Source organism: Leguminivora glycinivorella, chromosome 15 (genome assembly GCF_023078275.1).
Source record: "Leguminivora glycinivorella isolate SPB_JAAS2020 chromosome 15, LegGlyc_1.1, whole genome shotgun sequence".
NCBI classification, from domain to species: Eukaryota; Metazoa; Arthropoda; class Insecta; order Lepidoptera; family Tortricidae; genus Leguminivora; species Leguminivora glycinivorella.
This window is the reverse complement of record NC_062985.1, coordinates 1,829,135-1,852,451: the sequence shown is the minus strand read 5'-3', so window position 1 is coordinate 1,852,451 and position 23,317 is coordinate 1,829,135. Positions and strand designations below refer to the sequence as shown.

Sequence of the window (23,317 nt, the reverse complement as noted above, 5' to 3'; positions counted from 1 at the left end):
TTAGTAAATCTTATCACGATATTTTGAAATTTTGAAAACTTACTCTATTCCAAGTAACATTTTAGTGCTATAATTTTGGTTTTCGACGCCAAAAGCTACTATAGATGTCGTATAAAGGTTTTCGGCGTGACCGCTTGTCGTATAAAAGCCTCCAGTAACACCTTTTAGCTCTATAAGCTTATACCGCTAAAAGGTGTTATTAGGAAGTGATGTAAACGTTTATATCACCATTTTATAGAGCCGCTATAGGCCTGGTCTATAACAGGATCAAATATGACTACTATAGATCTATATTATTGTATAATAGTGTTAGGAATCACTGCTATGCAATCAATTTGCGCTATTAAGGTTCCCGACAAGCTGCTATAGTTGTTGCGTTATACAGCTAAAAGGTGTTATTAGGAAGTGATGTAAACGTTTATATCACCATTTTATAGAGCCGCTATAGGCCTGGTCTATAACAGGATCAAATATGACTACTATAGAACAATATTATTATATAATGGTGTTAGAAATCACTGTTATGCAATCAATTTGCGCTATTAAGGTTCCCGACAAGCCGCTATAGTTGTTGCGTTATACAGCTAAAAGGTGTTATTAGGAAGTGATGTAAACGTTTATATCACCATTTTATAGAGCCGCTATAGGCCTGATGTATAACAGGATCAAATATGACTACTATAGAACAATATTATTATATAATGGTGTTAGAAATCACTGTTATGCAATCAATTTACGCTATTAAGGTTCCCGACAAGCCGCTATAGTTGTTGTGTTATACAGCTAAAAGGTGTTATTAGGAAGTGATGTAAACGTTTATATCACCATTTTATACAGCCGCTATAGGCCTGGTCTATAACAGGATCAAATAACCTACTAAAGAACAATATTATTGTATAATAGTGTTAGGAATCACTGTTATGCTATCAATTTGCGCTATTAAGGTTCCCAACAAGCCGCTTATAGTATTTTTAGTAGTCGTATTTTAACAGAAATTAAAACCTAACTATACCACTATTTTGGGATATAGTGGCTTTGGAAAACACTGCTACAGTATTTAACACTGTAGTAGTGATATGAATACCATTATAGAGCTATTTTGCTGTATAATGAAGTTTTCAGGATACGTTTATATAGCTTTGAAAAGCGTTAATAGTCGTTTTCTAATGCCTTTTATATCTCATCGCCGTATACGTCACAATTACTCTTTTATATCACAGAACTGTGGAATAATGGTTTCGGTATCTCTTTTAAAACACAATAGCGTTATAGCTGAGTTTACTATATGTTTTAAAAAAAAAATTGTTTAGAAGATCTTTCTATAGTAAAACATTGAAAACAAGTATTGTTTTCTATATAAAGAACTTATAAGTTAAACTGGATCATAGTTAAAGTCTCATGCAATCCTAATTGAATCCACAATGGCGGGCTTATGGCAGTGAATGCGTATGATAAGTGACATAGTCGAACTATAAAAGCGTATGTTTTACTTCTTGGATCCATAGTAGAAACTATGGTGCCAATAATTTTATTGTATTAAATTATATTTATTTATTTTATTCAAAACAGGTATAAATCGAGGGCGCACTTAAAATACTCCATTAAACTAATATTCTTTTAACGGTAAAATTTCCATCGCATACCTTTTTGCAGTAATGATGGAATTATACGAAATCCAAATTATTTTGATTGACACTAAACTTCACAAGTTCACACGCCACTTTTCATAAAGTTCCTCGTTTGTTAAATATTACACACATTAAATTATTTTAGAAATTTCATTCATTCGCATTAAAAGGGACGGCAACTGCTATTACAGAACAAAAAACCTGTATAACGGAATCTCAAATGCTACTATAGCATAAATTGATACTATAATAGCGTTACTGTGTCATCTATGTCAACAAATTAGCACAATAGTCATCATCACATCACCATTATAGACCTTAAACGTCACGGATGATACTGCTATAGCCCTATTATATCACTATTTATATGGCTGCATAATTGCGCCAAATCGGCTCTACAGTACCAATATAGACTATTTATAGGACTATTTAATGTGATTTAATTTGGTGCTCTCGACCACTATAGGACCAGAAATTGTTACTTGCAAACAATAAAGCGGTGTCACGGATTTAATTGATTTATGGGTATGGTGTACAACTGTCACGTCACGGTAATTTTCAGGTTCGTAGATTTCGTAGTTCGGGTAAAAAATTATACTTTTTAGTCGTTTTTTAAAGTTTTATAAAAGTCGGGAGCACGTTTTTAATTTCGGCGTTCGTATAGGTAATATAATCGTTATCGAACGTTTAGTATTCTTTTGCATTTTTTTATTACAGCACAGTTCAGGTTTGAATCGAGTCTGTTTTTATTTTAGATGTTGTCAAAATCCGCAACACCACTAGGAAGCACTGAGTTATTCATACTGCAATCTCGAACACCTAGAGCAATAATCATCGTTCTCCGGACTGCCGTAGTACATGCACAGCTGCGCCTTGCAAGGCTTCGGCGACGGCGGGCGGTCGTCGTAGAAGGTGGACTTGGACAGGTACAGCGTCCTGTCGGGCGCGGGCGCGGGCCGGGCGGGCTTGTTGGAGAGCGTGCGCGCGTGCTGGTGCGAGGTGGAGCCCGCGTCGGCGTAGAACTGCGAGCGCCCCGTGCCGTAGCGCGGCCCAGGAGGGGAGGCGCGCCGGTTCTTCTCCGCCGTGAAACTGGAAAAGGAACACTCGGTAAAATCATTTTTTTTTTCATTTATTTATTTATTTAAATCGAACGACATGGCTCATACGTTAGTAACAAAATACACAATAAAATAACTATACGATTTAAAAATTAAAAAAATAAAGCATTAATTAAATTATGGGAAACGTGTCAAAAATTATGAAAAACGAGTAATAATAAAATAAAAAGAAGTTGAAATAAAATAAAATATCAGAAGCTCCTGGCACTGTCAAAATTAAGTTACATGTCCCTCATAAATTAATTATATAAGCATAATGATTTCAAAATAATAAGACCTATCGTTTACACCGGAGCGTGAGTCGAATAAAATGTTTATTGTAACTTTCACGATTCCCTTATCGACTGACGTTGATCAAACGACTCAGTATGACCGATTTCACACATTCACCTTTATTTTATACCACGTCGGTGACAAACAAGTATACGGTCCGCCTGATAAAAAGCGGTCACCGTTGCCGACCTTATCTAGTTCCTACAGAATCTTCTTAAACTAGTACAGTAATCTTAAAAAACACCTAATCCGAGCCTCATTCAGGTAATTTTTGACCATTTCCTCCTGCACCGACGCTCTAGCCGCCGTCACCCTACAACATAGCACTTCACATATGCTCTGCATTCTCATCGACCCCTCTTCAAAGTTACTCTGACTCTTCCCTGTCAACTTAGCCATAGACCTAAAATTCATCTTTAATTTACTGCTCATAAATCTACTAATGCTTCCGAACTGTTTCGCTACAGTGTTCAGATAGACTTACAATCTTCAACGAAAGCCGAGCTCCGCGTAGGGCCGAAAACCCGAAGCATCACACAAAAGAAGTGCTTTTTAAGTTTAAAGTCGACCTAATTGTCGTCAATTGTCTTAGATAAACGATATCTCCAACGAAGGCTGAGCTCCACGTAAGGCTAAAGACCCGAAGGGTCACACAAAAGGTGTGTCAGCGGGGTACTTGAAGCTTAAACACTGTCTAGTAGCATGAGTGTCTTAGAGAACCAAAACGGCGAATGGAAGGTTGTAGATAGCTTTTTTATCTTACCTGGTTCCTGAAGAATCTTCTTAAGCTACTATAATGATGAAAACTCACCTAATCCAAGCCTCATTCAGGTAATTTTTGACCATTTCCTCCTGCACCGACGCTCTAGCCGCCGTCACCCTACAACATAGCACTTCACATATGCTCTGCATTCTCATCGACCCCTCTTCAAAGTTACTCTGACTCTTCCCTGTCAACTTAGCCATAGACCTAAAATTCATCTTTAATTTACTGCTCATAAATCTACTAATGCTTCCGAACTGTTTCGCTACAGTGTTCAGATAGACTTACAATCTTCAACGAAAGCCGAGCTCCGCGTAGGGCCGAAAACCCGAAGCATCACACAAAAGAAGTGCTTTTTAAGTTTAAAGTCGACCTAATTGTCGTCAATTGTCTTAGATAAACGATATCTCCAACGAAGGCTGAGCTCCACGTAAGGCTAAAGACCCGAAGGGTCACACAAAAGGTGTGTCAGCGGGGTACTTGAAGCTTAAACACTGTCTAGTAGCATGAGTGTCTTAGAGAACCAAAACGGCGAATGGAAGGTTGTAGATAGCTTTTTTATCTTACCTGGTTCCTGAAGAATCTTCTTAAGCTACTATAATGATGAAAACTCACCTAATCCAAGCCTCATTCAGGTAATTTTTGACCATTTCCTCCTGCACCGACGCTCTAGCCGCCGTCACCCTACAACATAGCACTTCACATATGCTCTGCATTCTCATCGACCCCTCTTCAAAGTTACTCTGACTCTTCCCTGTCAACTTAGCCATAGACCTAAAATTCATCTTTAATTTACTGCTCATAAATCTACTAATGCTTCCGAACTGTTTCGCTACAGTGTTCAGATAGACTTACAATCTTCAACGAAAGCCGAGCTCCGCGTAGGGCCGAAAACCCGAAGCATCACACAAAAGAAGTGCTTTTTAAGTTTAAAGTCGACCTAATTGTCGTCAATTGTCTTAGATAAACGATATCTCCAACGAAGGCTGAGCTCCACGTAAGGCTAAAGACCCGAAGGGTCACACAAAAGGTGTGTCAGCGGGGTACTTGAAGCTTAAACACTGTCTAGTAGCATGAGTGTCTTAGAGAACCAAAACGGCGAATGGAAGGTTGTAGATAGCTTTTTTATCTTACCTGGTTCCTGAAGAATCTTCTTAAGCTACTATAATGATGAAAACTCACCTAATCCAAGCCTCATTCAGGTAATTCTTGACCATTTCCTCTTGCACCGGTGCTCTAGCCGCTAACACCCTGCAGCACAACACTTCACAAGTACTTTGCCGTCTCATCAGCCCCTCTTCAGGGTTACTCTGACTCTTCCCTGTCAACTTCGCCATGGATCCAAAATTCTTCTTTAATTTACTGCTCATAGACCTGCCGATGCTTCCGAACTGTTTAGCGACGGAATTCAGCTGTTTGGAACTCTTTGTTGATAGTGCGTCGAGTGATCTTCTGAGTTCTTCAGGCGGCGGGTTCTGTGAGAGACACTCGACGCGTTCTAGGTCGAGATAGGCGGCCATCATGGCTGAACGCTGGTATTCGTCGGGGAGGAGGTTGTTTATGGTTTTTTGATCTGGTTCGGTGTCCCAGCGGAAATCTTCGCCTGGGTCTACGTTGAATCTGGAATTATAGGATCATAGTTAAATGTGTGTTCAAAACGGTTATTAATCAAAGCATCTAAGTAATATAGTATTTCAAAAGTAAACTATGTAAAACAAAAAGTGACAATGGGCTCCAATGAAATACATGTAATAAAAGAAAAGTGCCGAATCCCTGCAGATGCTCAAGACTGGAACAGAACCAGCGTCTTTCGCTATCATGTATATTGTTATTGAAGGCTTATGGTACCCTTTAGGGCCAAGAAGCTTGGCAAAATCGTGGCAAAGACTCTTGTGATGCTTAATGCTGATAGTGCATGGAGTATCTCACCTCATAGGCATAGCAGTTCCTATACTATGCTCAAGTGGGACCCTAGCGCCATCTGTTGGTAACGGCTCGCAGGGAACTAGTGCTGAGAAATGTCCGGCGTCGTAGGCGAGTAGTATGGACGCTTTGCTGCAGGTGGCGGGTTCTAGTTCCAGTGGGGTAGATACCACCGAACAGGATTGGAGATATATGATACAAGTGTTTATAGGAGACTGACATATCAAGCTTCATTCTATCTACATGTTAGAGCGAGACATAGTCTGATAGGCGAAGTTCCTGTGCTGTCTCCTGTTGACAATGGCTTTGCAGAGAGATACAACATGTCCATACACGAAAGTGAGATTTTTGATAAAATTGTGGCTCACCTGCTAGGCATAGCAGTTCCTATACTATCCTCAAGTGGGACCCTAGCGCCATCTGTTGGTAACGGCTCGCAGGGAACTAGTGCTGAGAAATGTCCGGCGTCGTAGGCGAGTAGTATGGACGCTTTGCTGCAGGTGGCGGGTTCTAGTTCCAGTGGGGTACCAACGAACAGGATGGGAGATATATGATACAAGTGTTTATAGGAGACTGACATATCATGCTTCATTCTATCTACATGTTAGAGCGAGACATAGTCTGATAGGCGAAGTTCCTGTGCTGTCTCCTGTTGACAATGGCTTGGCAGAGAGATACAACATGTCCATACACGAAAGTGAGATTGATAAAATTGTGGCTCACCTGATAGGCATAGCAGTTCCCGTACTATCTTCTAGTGGGACCCTAGCCCCGTCAGTAGGTAGTGGCTCGCAGGGAACTAGTGCTGAGAAATGTCCTGCGTCGTAGGCGAGTAGTATGGGCGCTTTGCTGCAGGCGGCGGGTTCGAGTTCCAGGGGGAGGTAGATGCCGCCGAATGGAATGGGGGCTACTGGATCGCCGCGGAAATCCTGGAAATTGCAAGAATAAGTAATCGTTTATTATAATTGTCATTAATCATAAAGTAAATAAAAGGAAAAATCGACAAAACGAGAAAGAGAAAGTCGTGTCGCACGAATGCTGTCAAGGAAAAGGCCAAAGTAACGACCGTGTCTTCCTCTCATTTCATTGCCTAGGTACATTCACTTTAATCATAAACGTATTCTTAGAGCAACATCAACAAAGAAGATAACCGGTCTTCGCTTGCCAGTACAAACAGGAAGGCGCTGGTTAGTTCCCGGTTGCGTAAAGGACGGCATGTTACCTTTCTTAAACAAAACACTAGGTACTTTCTTTGTATATATGTCGATGCACTTTAGTTGTGTTTGTCTACCATTTCCTCTTTCAGTTATTCTAAGGTTAACTAGAAGAGATCCCTTAAAGGGATAGCTCGCCTTTGTACATAACCATTCACTGTACTTGTAATTTTTTCTGTGCAATAAAGTGTTTACTACTTACTAACACTGTTAGTTAGAAACAGACTTACCCTCAAAGCAACATCAGCAAAGACGATAACCGGTCTCCTCATAACATGTGCCAGTGCAAACACATGTAACTGTTCCAAGCCGTCATAATGTCAGGCAGCAGAATGTACAGATTTAGGTCTCGGTTGCACGGAGGCGGCACACCTGTAACTCACGCTACAATTGGCTTAGAAACTAACAAACTCACCCTCAAAGCGACATCAGCAAAGACGATAACTGGTCTTCTCATCACATGAGCCAAAGCGAACACATGAAGTTGCTCCAAGCCGTCATAGTGAGGTGCTGCGCTGGGCGCGGGTTTGGGTCTGGGTTGCGCGGAGGCGGCGCGAACTGCGTCTTGCCATTCTCGCTCCCATTCTGCTTCGGAGGGCGTGAGGCCCGCGCTTCGGAGGGAGAGGCTTTCTGACCATCGCCAGCGGCGCTTTATGGCGTCTGAAAATAAGGAAAACTTGTCAGTCAATGTGCGACTAATGGCTAAAGATAATGTGGATTTAGTCTTGTTGGGAGCATAAAATCTCAAAGAACTGCATGGAACAGTGGAAGTGTCCTCCAAATCTGAGCTGGCCTTTCATTCGGATCCCTTTGTTTGACATAATGATTAAAAGTCAAAATTTGTCAAAATTTTGCGCAATATGGCATGAAATCCGTCTGTGCGTGCCTCCGCAAACATTTTAGAAGCGAGACAGCTTCAACAACACCCGAAAACCATTATTATATTGAACCTTTAGGGCACTGAGCGCCTTCTGAGTGCAGTTGAACCAAAGGCTACTCGTATAAAAACTCTGACAAAAAGCTTTAAGAAGTGTGATTTTCTCTTGATCTGAGCAACGAGCAAATCTGCGGGCCAACATGTTACTCGTCATCGCCAGTGCCCTGCGTTTTCTTTCAATATATTTCATTTTATGAGAACCAATAGCATTACCGTAATCTATCGTGAAAGCCATAAGCAGCCAGTGAAGCCGCATTAGGCAAACATTTTCCACCAGAAGTTGCTAAAAATAGAAGGCTATAAGGACCTTTTCTGCTTCCTGTTTTATATTCCAGTTTTAGACAAAAGTCTACAAGAATTTGAAAGTAGTTTGTAGTACTTACTTGTAAGCGCATCACCTCCTTCTCCACACAGCAATGCTTGAACCTTCGTCCTCAACGCCAGTAATCTGTCATGGAACCCGTAAGCAGCTAGCGATGCTGCATGAGGCAGACAGTTGCCGTTTCCAGAAGTAGCTAAAGGTAGGAGTCTTGGGGCTTAAGGAACGCGACATTGTCACCACCAGATGACACAAGAAAAATCCAGTTTTAAATAGAAGTCTACTTATGGCAAACAGTTCCATTCTGCAGAGGTTCAGGGTTCTTCCTAGACTTCTATTAGTTTAGGATAGAAGTAGAAGAAGTGTGCTCTAATTTCTGAAGTAATTTAAGTACTTACTTGTAAGCGCATCACCTCCTTCTCCACACAACAATGCTTGAACCTTCGTCCTCAACGCCAGTAATTTGTCATGGAACCCATAAGCAGCTAGCGACGCTGCATGAGGCAGACAGTTCCCATCTCCAGAAGTAGCCAATGGTAGAAGTCTTGGGGCGCCCGGGACGCGGCCTTGACGCCACCAGTTGAGGATGCAGGAACATTCAAGTTTTAGATATTCTAGAAAGTAATTTAGGTACTTACTTGTAAGCGCATCACCTCCTTCTCCACACAGCAATGCTTGAACCTTCGTCCTCAACGCCAGTAATCTGTCATGGAACCCGTAAGCAGCTAGCGACGCTGCATGAGGCAGACAATTCCCGTCTCCAGAAGTAGCTAATGGTAGGAGTCTTGGGGCGCCCGGGACGCGACCTTGACGCCACCAGTTGAGGATGCAGGAAGACTCTAGTGTGTGGAGTGTGGCTGTTTCGAGGAGGTCTTTTTCGATGAACGTTCTAGAATAAACATTATTTTAGTTAGTTTTCTTTTCTGTATAAGATCGTTATTCGAGTATTGAACCTTTGTTGACCTTCCCAAATTACTGGTCTCATATGTCATTCAAAATGTTTTAAAAATAAAAGTAACTACTTTATACCTTAATATTATCCATATTACCTGCGCTAAATTAGGTTTACCGACGGAGTTTATCATAGATTAAAACAATTTTGGGTGGAATTTAAATTATGGAATTTTAGTAACCTATTTTAAGTATTTTTATAACCTTGCTTGTATGGTCATGTACTAGGTGTCATTGTATCTTTAAAATACGAATAGGTACAAAAAAATTGTGTCAACATTCCGGTGACTTTATAGTCAAAATAAATAATGTATTTTACTAAATAAAGGGGCTCTGTACTTTTAGTAAGAATCAATTCAAAAGCTCACAACGAACTCTTTCAAACCTACAACCAGCCAGTTATCTAAGGTCAAACACAAAAAAGACAACGTCAATATGTCGACTCGTGAATACCTCTTTGTTTACAAAAAACAAAACACAAAGTTCACCGGCGGTCGTCGCGTGAACTGAAATTGATTTTATGCCAGACTATATTTTAGCGCGACGATACGTCACGCGGCCGTTAGGCGATTCAATGGACAGGTGACTTTGGTGCTCTGATTGCAAAAAGGAAGCCCTCAATTCTCACGTTATTTACAATTCACTCCAATATTTAGGCTGGGCCAATACGCTTTGCAAATCATAGCTGAGATTTCATTTCACAATTTTCAGATGGATCGATGAAGTAAAGAAAGACTTGTGCGACCTTCAAGACGCTGAATCGCATATTACGGTGCTCTGTGTAAGCAACACAATTCCAAGCAATTTACATACCATTGCCGCGTTTGCTCCATACTTAGTTGGTGCGCATTGAACAAACGCGGCAGTGGTGTGTAGATTTCTGACAATTGTATTGCCTGGGTAACAGCACCGGTACTGGAGCGAATGGCGAATTCTAGTGTTTAAATATGCAATGGGATCTCAATGTGCCTGTTTATAAATATTTCCCGCATCTGCGGTGTTCCATGCCTAAAGGTATGTATGCTAATGCACAAAGTATTGCACTAGAGTTTTGCGGTAATCATTTTTGGGACTGAAACCCCCATGAATGTTTTCATTAAAAGGTGGGTGTTAAGTGTTAAGACTTACCTGAATTCCGGAGGGTATATGGATATATCAGGCAGCAACAGTATGTGTTCAGAGCTTAGGGTCTGCAGGTCAGGCTCAGTGTTGCTACGAAGCGCCCACACCAGACCCTCATTATCTGTAGCTCTGGAGATACCTCGGGACAGCTTTCGACCTGAAACAAAATAATCGGATTTAAGACCGGCTATATTTCCGAGCTCATATAACCAACAACCTTCAAATCAAGGGTGAACGTCTTCCGGGGGAGCTCACTCCATCGTAGGCCACGTCTTTGCCTTTGGCTAGTCTGTGGCCAAGAGTAAGCCCATTTATAATTAAAAAAAAAAATTTGAAGACGAAGGGAAACCTTGACCCGAAAAATACGACGTCCTCTAAACCAGGGGTCATCAAATGGCGGACCCCGGTCCAAATCAGGACTATAAAGTCGCGGTGATCCCCTGACCATAATGGTGCTTCTGAAAAAATTAACCTGCCGAGAAACATTCGCGTCCAAGAAAATTATACCATTTATTATTTAGTTTTAAAACCTAAACTTTTCTTTTGTTTCTTTGTTCTTCTCTGTTTGGCTTAAAGTTAGACTGGTAGGTAGAGAATGCCATGTAGTATTAAGTCTGCCTTTATTAACTGTATTTTACTGTGCAATAAAGTTTGAATAAATATTTATTATAATATTTCAACGCGACCACCATGTGTCCGATCCCATTATTTTCTAATTCATATTTCGTAAAGCTTTTAGGTCTCGTCTCGTACTTAATTTAATAGGCATGTGGATTGTGGAATAATGTGGATAGACATAAAAAGTTAATGTACGAAAAGCTGTTTACAGCTCGACCTGCAGAGGTCAACGGCAGAGATCGCGTGTGCCGAACTCTTTTTAGCAAATTATCGACTTCTATAGAGCCCTGCCCGGTTTTTTAAAGCTAGTTTCAAAATCGGTCCAGAAACGACGGAGATATCTAATAAATAACAAACATAAAAAAAAAACATACAGACGAATTGAGAACCCCCTTCCTTGAGATTTGGGCGCCGGTTAAAAAGTTACTTTGATAGCTACATTAGCTACCGCTAAACGCGAACTGAAGAGATAAATTGAAATACCTATATTCCATCAAACCTAACAATCATGTACAGATAGTATCATTAGACTCTTTCTCCCATTACTCATTATTTTTCCAGCTATATCGATATCAAACGTCAAGGTATCGAACTAATAGGAGTACTCTTGTACACCTCAGGTTTAAGCCAAAAAGGCCTAAGTCATAATGAAACGTATAGAGACACAACACTTTGGTTCCGAACAGGAAACTTCAAAGATCCAAAATTCCAAACCTCACTGTGTTCTTGAAACTTCAAACGGAAGAGATCAAGGCCAATTTGAAATTTTGCTGAATAATTATGTTTGACTCAGTCATTATTTTGCGCTTTCTTGGTTACGAGTACGACCTTCAAACCTTCAGGAAAATAGCGAATTCTGTCATCTTAAAGGTCGGCAACGCACTTACTAATTTAGTGCTGCAGTGCAGGTATCCGGGGCAACAGCAATTTCTTACAAAATTTTACCATTAGGAGACTCATAAGTGTCGCTATTATGATCCTTTGCCATCACCATACATGTACACTAATATTATAAATGGCACTTTCCCATTAAGAGGGTGCGCCCACGGGCGACTTTTCGAAGCGACTTTTTCGTCGCGACCATGGGCTAGTATGAAAGTGCGCACACGAAGCGACGCAACGTTTCATACAAATGCGTAAGTCCCCGAGCAACTTTGTTGCCCGTGGGCGCGCACCCTAAGGCAGCGTTCTCACTTAAGCGTCGCGTGTCTCGGGGCGCGCAACGGACGTCTCAACTACGTTTTTGAATTACATTCAGGCGGCGTGGCGGAGACGTCCGTTGCGCGCCCCGAGACATGCGTCATATGAGTGTGGATGGTCCCTAACACTTTCCCATAAGTGTTTTTTTTAAGTGGAGATAGTTGAAGGGATAGAGACTGATATAGGCTACTTTGCGTGTCTCTTTCTAACGTTTGTATGGAGCATTCCGCAATTGTAGAATTTAACGCGAGCGAGGCCGCTGGCCAAATAAATAAATAAATAATCGTAAACTAGAACTTTCCTTTGCTAATCCGCGAATAGATAACGTGCAAGTCAATCAGTGCTAACCTGTTATAATTACTTGCGTATTTTTTACATGCAATTAATTTTCCCACCCTCCCACCGCAAAAATAAAAATAAATACGCAAATAAATATAACAACCCACCACCAAAAATACAAAACTCGACACGTGTTTCGCCTCTCTACGAGGCATCGAGGAGGGTGGGAAAATTAATTGCATGTAAAAAATACGCAAGTAATTATAACAGGTTAGCACTGATTGACTTGCACGTTATCTATTCGCGGATTAGCAAAGGAAAGTTCTAGTTTACGATTAACATGGATTTCCGCAAAGTAACGCCTGATTCCAATGATTATTTGAAATAAATAAATAGTAAAGGCTCTGCAGGGGCATTCCACGAGAATGTCGCTTACGACATGCAATTCTTCTAAGGGATCATCCCCACACAAGAGACGCATGTCCTGACGCGCGGAACGGACGTCCGCGCCACGCCGCCTGAATGTAATTTAAAAAATGTCTCCTCAGTACATTTTGTATAGGAAAGACGCGCAAGAGACGTCTCTTGGCGCGCTCCAGGCGACGCGGCGCGCGCCAAGCGGACGTCAGTTCCGCGCCTCAGGACATGCGTCGCTTGAGTTGTGACGGTCCCTAATACTTCTGAAGACGCTAAGAAAGCGAAGTTGTGTCTGACAACCTTTCATGACTTGGTTAACCAATTGGCAGTATTTTCTCGAGCTTTACGGATTTGATTGATATAGCTGCCATACAAGGCAAAAGCATGTCGTAAGCGACTTTCTCGTGGAATGCCCCTGCACTGCTTACGTGTCTGAGTATATCTCCGTTTTTAATTGCAGTAAATATTGTGAGACTATAACTCTTTTAGGCGAATAGCCACGTGACATTTAATAGCCATGTTGTTTACGAAGCCATTTACGCTCTTAGCGTAGGCATTAAACTAAAATAGGTAAAAATAAAAACTAAAAATAAAATGTGTCCGTCAGACAGTTGGCGTGGGTCCAAACTGTGGGAGTTCAAAACCATTAAAAAACAAATTAAACGCGTGTCGTACTGATATTTGAAACATGATATTTTCTGGGATAGAGTTTTCATTCCAAAACACTACATTAGATTGCGTACAAACTTTTACACTGCTACATATCGATGGGACAATCAATTGGAAAGAACAAACACACGAAAGAAAAAACGACAAGGCCCACTGGTGGCCGAGCCGGGAAACGAACCCGGGTCTTCAGCTTACGCGGCTAACGTCATTACCACTAGACCACCCGCCCGCCGTGGTACCCGACGAAATTTCTCTAGTGTATGTTATCTCTGATAAGGCTAGTCGCCTTTTGATCAACTCTAAGGGCGAGCAATTAGTGCTTGCACCTCCTTTGCAGGATTACGATTTACGATATAAAGATAAAAAAAAAGATAAAATCATTTATTGTATAAACCATTCTACATATGGCGCTTTAACCTATTAAGTGACAAGAAAAACTTACTCTCTAAACATTTAAGGCACTAGATACTGATTACACCTAAAACCAGTATATAGCGAGAGAGATGGTGGATTTGATATTATTATTTGATTTGTTATTTGATATTTGATTTGATTTTAGTTGTAATATCAGTACAGTTAAGCCGACTCACCTGCGCCCTATACGAGCTAAAACAATGTACTGATTTAAAAACAGCGATATGGGCTTATTAAGCATATGCACATGCATGGGTACAGTATGGCATAGTGCTATGGGGAAACAGTTCCGATACAACCACAGTGAAAGCTCTCACAAATATCGGAACACACCTCTATTGTCAAGACGTATGTACACGTTAGTGCGTTTCCACACTATCTGATTCGATATCGGATGTAGGAAGGATTTCAAAGGAAAAAATCAAAGATGGCGGCGAAAATATATGGGATATCGGTCCGACATCCGATATCGGATCGAATAATGTGAAAACGCAGAGCGTGTTTCGATATTTGTGAGAGCTTTGGCAGCTTCGATATATCTGATGGCGATTGTAATGCCCTCCCTCACTTTATGGGCTTCTCTATGTTAAATCTTAAATTAGTTCTAGAGGCCGCCGCTCGCATGTTTCATATGTCCCATAACTGCCGTACGTGTGTTTCTGACAGTCAGAGCCACTCCTTCACGCACGTTGTCAATAAGTAACAAAAAATAACGGAATGTAGGTAAAAAATAGAATATCATAATTTGACCTTCATAACAATAACAAACAGCATTTTACTCCTCTAAATGTCGAAGTCGATAGCTATTGTTTTAATTTTTATAAGAAACTTTTACTAAAATACTGAAATCGTTATTTCAGTGTCCATAATATTAGAAGGGTAAAAAACTAGGGTTTTCTCTAAGATCCCTTAATGTGCCTACCGAAATACCAATAAGTAGCATCGCTAGCTCTATCACTCTTCCGCATTATGCGACTGAGGCATCACTGACGTGACATCAACGATTGGCATTTGGCATGTTGCCTAGGCCCATATTAAGGCATGCCATGTATGACAAAAAAACATAAATCTCAACGATGTCAGAAAAAATAAAGTAAAGCGTCAATATTTATCAAGTTTAGAAATCAGTAAGTTACTTTCGTAGTCAAACGGTTTTGTCTGAAAAGTTTCGATGACTCGTCTTCTAGGATAAAAGTTAGACCATTTAGAATCAGTGGCAGACATGAATATGAATTGGAAAAAACTTGCCTGTGGATGAAAATCCCAAACGTTTGCAGGAGAATTGATTTCATTTTAAGTAATATCTTTTAGCAATACCAAAGGAATAATCCATTTATTAAATATCAAATTTAGGTAGGTATTTTAAAGGTTATTAGACGGCGACCTTAACAAATTCTGTTCATTAGTTTATTTTCAGTACGTGCATTCGTGTAGCTTTGATAAATACACGAATATGCCGGAGAACGAGAAAAATATGGTCTACTACACGTTTTATCACGCTATATATGGAGCAAACAAGGACTTTTTAAAAATTTTACGTCGTCGAATAACCTGGCTGGTATTCGATTCAGTTACTACCAAAATGCCATAGATGACGCTGCTGTCAAAAATAATATAATCCGAAAACAGATGACGGAAGGCTATCTTAGAAGAATCGATCTGCAGGAGGTGGTAGTTCCTAGATTTAATCTGGCATACAGTTTGCTCGAAATAACAGGCGGCATGTATTCTATAATGCAGTAAATTCTGTGATAAATATAAACATGGTATTGCGTTGAAAGCTCTCATCTAACACGATTGAAGGTCCTGACAAGGTTCTGCTGTGTTTTTTAAAGGCTAGATGACTTTAGTGACTTCGACTTACATTCTGGGGCTGGTGTGAGGACTAAGTTGGAAGGCGTGGAGTACGACATGAGGTCCAGAGAGCTGACTGAGCGTTCTGGTATAACGTTGACATCGCCGCCCGCGCGCGGTTTCAGCTGAGGTAGGACGCGTTCTGTAACAAACATGAGTACATTTTAGACATTTTTGTGTTAACACTGCCCTTTCAATGATGCCAAAACAAACGGAGAGAGGAACAAACCAAAAAACCATGGATAGATTCCTTGGAGAGGATCTTTGAAAAAGAAGGGAAAGGACACAAATTTGACGAAAGAGAGGGACCGGGGAATCTGTATAAGGGAAAATACTCATATCTTTCTTTTTCCTACCCAATAAATTCATCAACGATTAAAAGCATTCTAAACGAGAAATACATACATTTTCCATTTAAAACAGAATCCTCGCCGAAATATAATCTACACGTTGGAAACATCCACTGTACAATAAAATCTCTGATTCATTATTTCATCTTCAAATACTTTCTTTCGAGATGAAATTTTAATAGAGTTAAAAATAAACTGAGATATTTTTATTTCGCAGTATGATTCACATTATATTTCCGCACGAGATTGTATCCTGACTGTGTTTATCAGATTGCGTGTAAACCTGTCGTCATATCTGTATAGAAATATGTATTTAATTATGTAGGTAGACATTGTTTTGCTGAATAAACTGGAGTAGAAGAGTAGGTGTGCAAATAATGTAAAGTAGGTGTCTAAGATGAGTAAACTTATCTAGTAAATAAATATGAAACAAAAACCCGATAAACATGAAGAGATCTTTCAATTATTTTAATGGAAATGCTTCTTAAATTCTCATAAACTCTCTGACTAAAATTTTGGTTTGGATATGTTACGATCAGATGCTTGTTAGGATTTTGTGATTCTCCCATTTAGAGTGTCTTTGAAACCAAGTGCGAAAAAAACTTATCAACAAATTTCACGGTTTTTTTGCTGTTTTTATAACTTTAATATTATATAGTCATACTAAAAGGAACATAACATCTTTAATGTCTTTGGTAATACATATTTAAGGGTTGTCTGAATAATATAAACACTTTGCAAATGACAATCCGAAAACCCTCTGTCCAAATTTCAACTGGATTTGTATCCAGAACTTTCAGTTTTGCAAAGTCATTACAAACTAGGCTAATAGCAGTGACCATCAACAAATAAACAATATAGTCTGACGCAATCCCGTGGCCATTTCTACAGCCTTCACGAACAATGAGTTGGCAAAGCCGGCGCATTAGCAAAGGATGCCTTTTGGCACCGCTTTGTTTTGTTTAAGTGCAGTTCCGAGGTCTGACGATTCTGTTATTTTTTAGGTTACAACACTTGTGACATGGCCAAGCTTATGACTTTTGTATAGGGTCATGGACAATTATGTATGGAGCTTAATCCAAACCAACCTACAGAGACGCGTTAACACGTTCGTTCCCGGCACTACTTCACTAAAAGGCCTTTAGCCTACATTATGCTACTGGCATAAGTCAACTTCTTCCTCCTATGCCAGCGGTACATAAATATGAACGTTTTGAACACAACTGCTGTTTCACCGGCAGGCCGGTAAATTTCATTGAGCACAAATTTTAAGTCATAGGTAATTTTATGTACCTCATTTCGTGCAATTAGGCACCAACCGACCCTGCTGTTAAACCGATTTGATCTTCAGAGACTAGACTAATCGAATCCCAGGGAAGGACATAGGTTAGTTTTTTTATCGTTGTAAAAATATTGTTTATTTATTGGAATGCTTTGTCTAAATAGACGTCTGATTATTAATACAACGACTTTTCATTAATCTGTGAGTTCTGTCACCAATTAGCGAACAAATAAGTAATTGTATGTCAACAATACATTATCTATGGCCAATATACTCGTAGATAAAATATTCTTTTTTGTTGCTATGATGTTGTGGTAGCATACGGAACTGAGTTTGTAAGCCAGACGCGTTAGAAACCTGAGTCAAGAGTCAACATTCATCGCACGTAGCGAACTAAGTTTCCTTCCGCCTTATTTGACCTTATTTTTTCTACTTTCATGCAATTTATTAAACTAAAGGAAAAATGTATCTAACCGGACCAAACTAGAACTTGTGACCTAGCGGATAACAGGTCCAATGGCTCCTACCCTTAGAACATACAATACAACTGGAAGAACATTATGAAATATTTGCGTTAAGACGCTACAGGAGCGAAAATGCTAAATTGGAAAGGAGCCCCCCCTTTCAATTTGGGAATTTTAGTTAAATATACTAGTGGTTTTAACCAGATTTATCGAAAAAAAAATTGTCCGTTAAGAACTCAGTTAAAATATATTGCGAAAAAATCTTTAAAATCGAGATTCCGCTCTCGACTGTTTCCTCCTCTAAAACCTAATCAATCGGAACGAAATGTGAGAATCTGAATAATAATGAAATAATCTGTGTCGGACCGTTTAGTTTTTTTGGCTGATTGTTAATAATCTTGAGTATCACACCCTTTTTTGCGCCATAATGGAAAATGCCGTTTATGATAATTTTTGATTGGCTCTAGCCGCTCTAGCGTAAAATAAACATATCAAAAAAATCAAAACGGTCCGACACCCAGGGAGGAAATAGTCGAGAGCGTTTGTATGGAGAATTGACCCCTCCTAGCTGTATCGTCTTAAAACGTCTGTCGAATTATGTAGAAAGAGGAAGGAATAACTTGCAAAAGATTAGGTACTCATACATGGAAAAAAGATCTGTGTCTGAACATGAAGAGACCCACGCTCATATGAATAAAGATAAACACATTCGTATTTTAGCGCACTCAAATGTATTTATCTCACAATTCACATGGAAGTGTACAGTAGCCTTACCATGACTTTTTTGAGTTAAAAAATACGTTACGTTTTCAGTGAGAGTTACGGAAAATGTATGGAAAAACTGAACAGCGCTCCAAGCGGAAACGCTCACGTACTAAAATTTTCATCGGTACCATAAGTTATTAACGTATTTACTCCGAGTTTTCAATACGTTCCTAACTTAACAGCTAAGGCGCTCTCTTTCTAACTGTATGAAGTCAATAGAACCAGAACTATTTGACAGTCTCTAGTGAAAACTCAATACTTTACGTGAGTAATCATTGACAGTCACTAGCGTAAAAGTAAACCACCAATTCACTGTGATGTGTCATTACTGTCAAATTATATAACAATCCCACAACATTTTCTCGATTATATTTGCAATTTTAAATACAATTATGACTAATATGTATTAATTTATAATATTACGTGAAATTCAAGAACAGCTTAAATGTAGCAGTTAGTCAGTAGTTCGATAAAAAGATAAACCAGTGATGAAACCAGTGTTTGATACTTTTACAAAGGTAATGAGTTAGGTATATTTATTCATCATTTTGTACTGTTTAGCTACAGTTGAGATGATTATATTGGTTGCTTTCAGAAAAAGAAGATATTATTGAAAACAATATTTCCATGCCAGCCGTATGGTATTCAGCAAACCCAACGTAGAAGATTGTTCAAATTGATAATGAATGAGGCAGTTAAATAAGAATCAACTGATTACCTACAGCAGCAGGCAGTACCAATTCATGGGCATGTTAGTTCCTTAATGCACAATACTTGTACCTGTTGTCACCATAACATCTCGTGGGTATATATTAGAAGTGAACCAAAGGAAAAAACTTCAAAAAAATTATCCTATTACTGAAATAAAGTATCTCATTCTGTGACTTTGTTTATTTTGTAATATTCTTGAGTAACAGGCTAAGTATTTAATAAATTGATGTGAAACGAAAACTAAAAACCTAAAATTCAGCGTTTTCGTACATATCAAACATCAATTACAACGATATCGACATAGGTAACGACAAAGTCTAAGGTAAGGTATAGAACTTTTGAAGGCGATAAGCCATTATGCGGTGTATATGAAGATTATAATTTGATACAAAAGTGAGTAGAAAAAGCATTTTGAAACAAGTAAAAATTGTATCTAATTTTTTGGTAGGGCATGTAGCCAAATGCACAAACGATTATGATTAACATCGTTATCGTAGCTTAGCTATCTCTATCACTTTTCCGTATTGACATGACAGAGCTAGACTGAATTTCGATCGGCGTTTAGCGCATAGATTTAAAAGTCCATGGTTCAGCGTCAACGATTGACATTTCAGCTAAGTCCTAGTGTCAAAGTTGACAAAGCTAATTTTTTTTTTAATTTATTGGGAGCATTGGCAACTTGGCAATCAGCACAAACATACAATATTTAATACAACATACAGCAGAAGAAACAATTACAGGAATAACAATTACTTTGTTAATCATAAAAGTAATATTGCACATATTGAAATGCTAAACTTATGACTATTTAGTAACTACACAATACAATGTTTTATGAATGAAAAGAAGTATTTTTGAACAATTACAAATTATTTACAAAGCGCCAATAGTGTGCATAATAAATTCATAAATTATAGGGTTTATGCCTACAGCCTTCAAGTTCATTTCCCGGTTCTTTGCTTGGCGGAAAATCCCAACAAACCCTAATAGGGATAGGGGTAGGGTTAGGGATAGGGATAGGGGTAATCGGTCGGCAATCGGTAATTGTAAGCGATAATGCGAGAAACTACTTTAGCTATGTGAGTTCTGTTGTACAATATGTAATTTCCTCAGTGTATATAGAATACATACCTACTCGTACCTACTACCTACGCTGTGGTTGCTGTGTAACATTTGTACAACCACTGCAAGCATTTCTTTTTTAAAAACAATAGTAATATGAGTAATTGAAAAAAACGCAGACAAACGTCTGCATAGAAACCTACGGATCCAAATGAAAATTTTATTATTTGTATATGTTTGAATAAGAATTCTTTTAGTACGCGAGCGAAACCGCGGGCAAAAGCTAATTCTATATAAGATGCTATGTACCCTTTTTCTGTAAAAAATATTTCTATTTCTTTACTACTCAAGAACATCACAAATAAACAAAGTCAATTAATGAAATACTTTATTTTAGTAACAGGATTATTTTTTAGAGTTGAGGTTTTTCCTTTATTGGAGCACTTCTATACATATACCTGTGATGATCATGGCCAATAATACCATTAAGTGCATCGCGGAACAAAAACACCTATAAATTGGTACTGCTCCCCTCTGCTGCCCTAAGGTTTTGAGTAGCGTAACTGCCAGAGTGCCACAGTATTAATATCAATTGAACCATCTTCCATGTTGACTGAATACCATACGGGTTTGTTCGGAAATATTGATTTCAATCATAGCTTCCGTCATCTTTCTGAAACCAAAAACTGCTTTGAGCATTATAATCATCTCAATTGTAAATAGTACAATATGATGGCCAAAAATAACTCATTACCTTATTTGATTTGTTCACTGGTTTATCTTTTTATTCAATTTTAGCTAATCTTGAATTTCACGTAATATTATAAATTAATGCAATATGTTAGTCATAATTTTATTTAAAACTGCAAATATAATTGTGAAAATTCCGTGTGATTTTTGTATAACTTGACAGAAATGTCACGTTAGAATGACTTTGCCTACGGTTTGAGGCCTACTACCGAATACCGAAGTTATCGACATGTGGACATGAGTCTCTTTTACTCTTATCAGTATAAAGTGAAAGAGGAAGAATCCCTCAGTGCGTATGTTTCGAAATTTGCAGTAGACCCTATATTGACAGATTTCGATAGGTAAATTACATTTACTTATGATTTTAGTTCCATCGCGTAAACACCAGAGGCGTAGCATTCGCCTATAGTTCTTTCTCCGTTTATTGATAAACTTAGAAAGGGATAGAAGCAGCTTCTTTGGCGTGAAGTTAGGCACAATATATTGTAAACAAACGTAAACTCACTTACTTTCTGAGTAAAGTAATACGGCTCTCACTTGGGCAGCCCATGGTAACGGTACAGGTACGCGAGATTTTTGTGCAAGTGTGACTAGAGGCTTACCACTGGATATACTAATCTTTTCACTCCTTTCCATCTTTATTTCATGTTCATGTCGTTTTAAAATAAGATTTTACCATAATTTCTTATGGAGCGGGGTTTCGAATGGAAATTTCTCAAGATATACACGCGTAAAAAACAGTATTTACCATTAGCAAAATATAACTAAATAGGTTCAAATACGCACAACAATGGGTGTAGTGGAGCGCATCGCCGGCAAGTCACAATACTCAATACGTTACTGCCTTTTGTGTCACTCGGGCAATCAATCGTTGTGATGTACAGATGGAGAATAACAGTAAATTGAAGTTATGGAATAAAATCAGATGTGCGTTACACACGCTAAAAAGTTTTATGTTCTATTTCCTACATGCAGCGTAATTTCTGATTGGCTACTTATTCCTGCTGGGCAAACGAGCCTAAATGTTTTAGCTTTGGAATTGTATTGAAAGTATTGAAACCTTCAGGTGTTCTAAATGTTCAAATAAATTAGAATTTAAACTATTTTTTTTTAATTTATTATAAATGGGCTTACTCTTGGCCACAGACAAGACAAAGACGTGGCTTACGATAGAGTGAGCTCGCCCAGAAGATGCTTGTACACCCTTGACTTGAAGGTTGTCGGGTTATATGAGCTCGGAAATATAGCCACCGGCAAGGAATTCCACTCAGTGCGCAGAAAAGAAGAAGCAAAGCGCTCAAATATGATTTGGTCTCTCTAAAAGAACTTCCGGACAGTAGGATAGACGGATTCATCCGAAAAGTTACAAGATTTTTGTAGGGTGTTTGCGACGGACATGTAGGTCTCACCTCTGGCTCGTTCCATTGAGACCGACGTTTGGGGAGGCGCCATAGAGTCGATCGAAAACTTTACCGTATAAAAAACAGAATTTGTGTCCCATCCTAACTACAAAACAGAATCCATTCTGGAACCGGTGTGGATGCACTTTTAGTCAGGCTGGATGAATGATGATCCACTTCGCGAATCTAAATCAAGGCAATTGCAAGAATTTTGATAGCTTCGATCTACATAGCACAATTAGAGCGAGGCCAATAAAAGCTGAAAACGTCTGTAACCTAAACACGTGACGTCATTCGTCTGTTATAAACGCACTTGGTAAAACAATACAGAAAATAGAACATTGCATTACTCTATATCTTATACTTTTAAACGAGCAATTCTTGTATATTTATTTATTTATTTATTTATATATACCGACGATCTCGGAAACCGCTCTAACGATTTCGCTGAAATTTGTTATGTGGGGGTTTTCGGGGGTGAAAAATCGATCTAGCGTAGCCTTAGATCCCGGAAAACGCGAATTTTCGAGTTTTCATGAGTTTTTCTTTCGCGTTAGTATACGTAAAATATCGTCGTTAATTTCGACGCGCGCGCATCGATTCCGCTTAGCTCAGTCGTACGAGGTCGGTCTAATGTACGCAGATAGATCGTAGGTGTCAGTGTTTCGAATCCCGGCCAGAAATGAAGTTTTTGTTTTTTGTCTTTTTTTTTTTGTTTTTGTATTTATAAGAGTTTTTTTTTATCTAAAGACGTGATATATTAAAATAGAACCGAGCGAAGCTCGGTCGCCCAGATATTAATTATGTAAAATAGGACAAGGTGCCAAACTTTTT

At 39.0% G+C, this 23,317-nt stretch overlaps 2 protein-coding genes across 4 annotated transcripts in view; one reads left to right on the top strand and one right to left on the bottom strand.

Annotated features, from left to right (window-relative positions):
- LOC125233768 (beta-ureidopropionase-like) overlaps window positions 1-23,317 on the top strand; it is a 494,359-nt gene that overhangs the window by 129,677 nt on the left and 341,365 nt on the right. The gene's annotated exons all lie outside the window — the stretch shown is intronic.
- Window positions 2,148-23,317, bottom strand: part of LOC125233760 (OTU domain-containing protein 7B) — a 41,181-nt gene continuing 20,011 nt past the window's right edge. For all 3 annotated transcript variants that reach the window (XM_048139836.1, XM_048139837.1, XM_048139838.1), the window contains 7 exons: window positions 15,710-15,841; window positions 10,255-10,405; window positions 8,814-9,064; window positions 7,335-7,579; window positions 6,429-6,634; window positions 4,965-5,402; window positions 2,148-2,717 (listed from right to left, as the gene is read on the bottom strand). In XM_048139836.1, the coding sequence (XP_047995793.1) occupies window positions 2,423-2,717; window positions 4,965-5,402; window positions 6,429-6,634; window positions 7,335-7,579; window positions 8,814-9,064; window positions 10,255-10,405; window positions 15,710-15,841 (1,718 nt within the window). In that variant the 3' untranslated portion in view covers window positions 2,148-2,422. The remainder of the gene's footprint in view (window positions 2,718-4,964; window positions 5,403-6,428; window positions 6,635-7,334; window positions 7,580-8,813; window positions 9,065-10,254; window positions 10,406-15,709; window positions 15,842-23,317) is intronic.